Genomic DNA, 4,480 nt, shown 5'->3' on the forward strand with positions numbered 1-4,480 from the left:
GCTGCACAGAATTTACAATTATACTCTGCTAATGCTGCCCTTTTTCTATTTTTACTTATAAGTAGAAGGTGTGCATTCCTCTTTATATTAGGATCATCTGTTGCCAGGAAACTGTCACTGCTGTCAGTAATAGGAAACCCTCAGAGCTCCTTTGTAACTGAGCAGTTTATTGGTCTGCAAACTGGCTGAAACACTTGCACGGTAATCATCAGTGTAGATTCTAATTATTTTTGTGCGTCTGACCTGCGGTGCCCAGTTGCGAATGTGCAACACAATCAGTTCATCACTAATCGAACTGAGCCTCATTACTTCTGAATACATGAAGCACTGCGAGATCTTAGCATTAATCCAAATGGACACACACAAGATTACTGAGGAAGCAAAGGTGAGATGAAGATTGAATTGCACCTTTCTCTCTCGAGGCATTCATTGTTATCCATTATTGTAGCAGGATGAAAACTGTTTTAATCTTCTTTCTGTTTCCTCCCAGTATATTTAATTCACTCTTATTTTGCGAACTCATTAGGGTCTCTGCTTTATCCACATTTTTCCAGACTAAATTAAGAGAAAATGCACCTTGAGAAAACTCCATGCCAGCTGTGACATACTCCAGGTTATATATTTGCATATTTACCTGTTTTTGATTAAATAACATCACATTTCTTCGAGGACTTTATATTCATGTCTACCTGCGTTCTTTGCTTCTCTGTGCCGCCCCTCACAAAACTGTCAGAGAATGAGGGAGTCGAAGGAGGATGAATCACACATTTCTTTTCAGGCGGTGCCAAAGGCGTCTAATATTAAACGTGACAGATGGTTAGATACACATGATGTTATTTTTAAGTCAGAAACTGAAACGCATGCAGGTGACAGACATTTGCTTGTTAGCACTCTCTGGCCCTTTTTATATCCTTCACTGTTTCACACGGAATTCAAAGTTACTGCGACATAAACTGGGCTGTTGTCCAATCGCACTCCGTCTCTCACTGCTGACTCCTGCAGTACTGTCACAGAGGATGAACAAATGGATTTGGGGTTAAAGAGTTTCTTTTTGAAAGCTTTGTCTTCTGGATTGTACTTATGAGGAAGACAACAGAGATATAGAGTTTTTTTTTTGTGACCACATCAACTACAGTAGAAAGTCTTAACAGCTTTGGTTTACAAAAGAAAAGCAGGCGTTTGATATGAACTCCAAACTTCATATGAACATCTAGCAATGCTGCATTGAGTAGCAAGTCCAAGAACAAATGAGAAAATGGGATTTCCCTGCTGTAAATGATGCAACGTGTCTCTAAATACTGCTCTGTAAGTACACACTATAAAACAACATCCATCCATTATCTATGCACCACTTAATCCTCACTAGGGTCGCAGGGGGCTGGAGTCTATCCCAGCTGACTCAGGGTGAAGGCAGGGGACACCCTGGACAGGTCACCAGTTTATCACAGGGCTACACTTAGAGACAGACAACCAAGCACACTCACATTCACATTCACACCTACCACACCAGTCACACCTACGGACAATTTAGAATCACCAATTAACCTCAACATGTTTTTGGACTTGTGGGAGGAAACCGGAGAATCCACGCTGCACGGGGAGAACATGCAAACTCCATACAGAAACCTCCTGGGTGTCCTCACCGGGACGTGAACCGGCGACCTTCTTGCTGCAAGGCAACAGTGCTAAACACCGAGTCCCCTTGCAACTATAAAACAATATATTTGAAGAAATATCATTTGATAGAAGGAATTGTGGTATTTTTCTCTGTCACATACTGATAACAAAATCACTATCAAGGGTGTTGATATATAAACAAATGTTGTCAGCTGGGGTTAAATGGGGTCAGGTTCAGTGATTTTCTTTTTTTTGAAAAAGAAATAAATTATTATTGTTATTGGTCTTTTAATTGAAGACTCTCCAATGTGTTTGGTCATTTGGTTATGTTTTGGGTAAGCTTGAGGTCAAGTTAAATGTCATCCAACACATCTGGTTGGAGTTCAGTTTAGATTCAGGTTAGGAAAACACATATCAATGGGAAAAAATGGCTGCTCACTTTCCTCAGAATCTACTCCTGAGTGCTGGAACGCCAACCACTTTGTAACCCTGCCAAGCAGCTGTGCTGAGAGTGCACCAAAAGTATCACAGTAAATCCTGCCGCTCTGTTTACTTACGGTCATTCTGGTGATTAGATCAGTGACATTAATCTGTTAAAGGTCGCAGTTTGCATGCTTTACAATGATGCTGTTGTGCCAGTATATAGCCACAATTCATGACTCGCCATCTGGAGGGTCATTACTCACTTTGGATATTCACTATTTGTGATTGGACCATAAATGCATCAAATCAATCTCCTCGCTGCGAGAGAAGCCAGCCGCTGTCGCCACCTAATGGTAAAAAGCCAGAAGTAATTTTCTGTATGATAGAAAAGTGGATGGAGTGTGGAATAATGAGTCCCTCGGCACAGAGCGTTGTGGCCTCGCTTCTATTTTACTCAAATAACAGCACCTGAACTTGGCTGCTTTGTTTCTGTTGGAGATGGAGACGTGATGCTGATATTCTGTGGAAAGAATCCTCACAGCAGCTCCACAGTAGCAACCCTCTGAACAAATATTACACAAAATCTATAGAATCCATAACCATGAAGGGAAGTCATGAGCCATGATTGTATTTTTCTTGAGGGGAAACTGCTCAGACATTCATGTCTTTGCTCATTTGTATTTCTGTTCTGAAGTTCTGGGACGTGCTGCTGCATTAACAATGATTATAAAAACAGAATTTGAAAAAAATGTGGCATCCTTCCAGAAAAAAAGAAGAGATTAAGATGTCCTCATTTGTCTTTTCACAACAAGCACTCCTGATAACAGCCACTTCAAACACAGGCTTTGGACTTCTGGCTCCTGACCCCTGAGGCTCTGGGGTGCTTTCATGGCAGGCCAGTTTGATAATCCATCCAGGGGCAGCATAATGTGTCCTTGTAATAGATTTATATATTTATTTCCTATTTTTATTTGAATTGTGTGTATTTGTTTGTGTGTTTTAACCACCCATCTTGTATTTTGTCCTATTCAGTATAGTTGTTTTGCTGTACAGTCGTCTTTAAATCGATTTTTAATGTCTTATGTTTTGTCAGTTGCTGGTAAAGCTGCAGTTGATTTGACTCAAAGTGTTCAATAAATAAAGTTTGACTGCTAGATTATATCAGTGTTTGTGAGATGCATATTCTTATTCTACTTTTTCTGACATTTGTATGCTGCTGCAACACATCTTGACTTGCAGGATATGTTTTATTTCTATGAATAAAATCTTTTGAACCCACTTTTGCCACATGATGGCACTGTAGGGCGCTTTCTTTGTTGTATCATTATCCAGCATCCATCATCAAGATCAACAAGATGGAAATCATCTGTCACTGTGTGTGTGTGTGCACCTTTTTATGCCCCTGTGTACTCTGTAATTTACATGGTTGTGGTTTTATGTAACATTAAAGGTTGCCTGCAGATGTTTCTTTTATGCTTTACTGTAAGCAGAATAAAACAACAGTCTTAATCGGCGCGAGCAAAATACCTGAGGCTCGTCGTTGAAAGAGTGTTTCGCACATTCTGCTACATGCATGTGTTGGGTGTTTGGTGAACACAGAAAACAGTGTTGCAGCAAAATATCCTGGGATCGTGTAGCTCAATACATCACAAAGCATGAAAACACACACCCTGGGCAATGCACACGATCCCTTTCCGGCACAACAGAGAGAATGCAGCCAGAGGCTCAATGTGAAGCACAATGAAGACCAGCATACTCGTGTGGTGATGGCATTAACAACAGACTGGCCATAAAGATGAAATGACACAGCCTCAGAAACACCAGGATGCCTCCTAATTGTACAACAATCCTGGTGCTGGTTGGACAACCGATCTGTGAAACTCAAATCCATCTCAATAACTGAGAAATAAGAGAGACAATAGAAAGAAAAATAGCTGAGAACACATGTCCATATGTTTCACTCATGTGGGATCCCTGTAAGCCCTCTTTCCTCCTCACAGTGGCTAAGTAAATGGGACTTAAGACTTGTTGCGGGTCCAGATGTGTGCCAGCTCATGTCTGCCTTTGATGCCCGTTGCTGTGTCTTTTCTTTTCTTTTTTTTTTTTTAACAGGCCAACATTCGTGAGTGGCCTCGACCGCAGGCAACTGTTTCTTTAGAGAAAACTAATGTAAAGGAAAACAGAGCTGGAAACCAGCAACAGTAGAGTGAGAGGATCACTTGACCACAGCTGCTTCATGTGGTCCGAAGACAATAGGAGGGGCGCCCAACTTTTAAACATTTTGTTGACAGACAGACGTGCGTGCTCTCAAATGCCCACACAGTTAGTGCATAAAAGACTCTGCACAACAGAGACACGGGCAAACATTGTTTTGAAGTAGAGGAAGTGTGCAAGAATACTGTGGAGAGTTTATCTTTAAAACGTCTTTTGCTTACTGTCA

General features: G+C 41.0%; 1 protein-coding gene across 1 annotated transcript in view; it reads left to right on the forward strand.

Moving 5' to 3' along the window:
- The first annotated feature begins 2,641 nt into the window (after positions 1–2,641).
- LOC103352950 (NAD(P)H dehydrogenase [quinone] 1-like) overlaps positions 2,642–4,480 on the forward strand; it is a 3,298-nt gene continuing 1,459 nt past the window's right edge. Inside the window, exons 1-2 of the mRNA XM_008275666.1 lie at positions 2,642–2,651; positions 3,344–3,379. Coding sequence (XP_008273888.1) covers positions 2,642–2,651; positions 3,344–3,379 — 46 coding nt within the window. The remainder of the gene's footprint in view (positions 2,652–3,343; positions 3,380–4,480) is intronic.

Source organism: Stegastes partitus, unplaced genomic scaffold (genome assembly GCF_000690725.1).
Source record: "Stegastes partitus isolate 25-593 unplaced genomic scaffold, Stegastes_partitus-1.0.2 Scaffold56, whole genome shotgun sequence".
NCBI classification, from domain to species: domain Eukaryota; kingdom Metazoa; phylum Chordata; class Actinopteri; family Pomacentridae; genus Stegastes; species Stegastes partitus.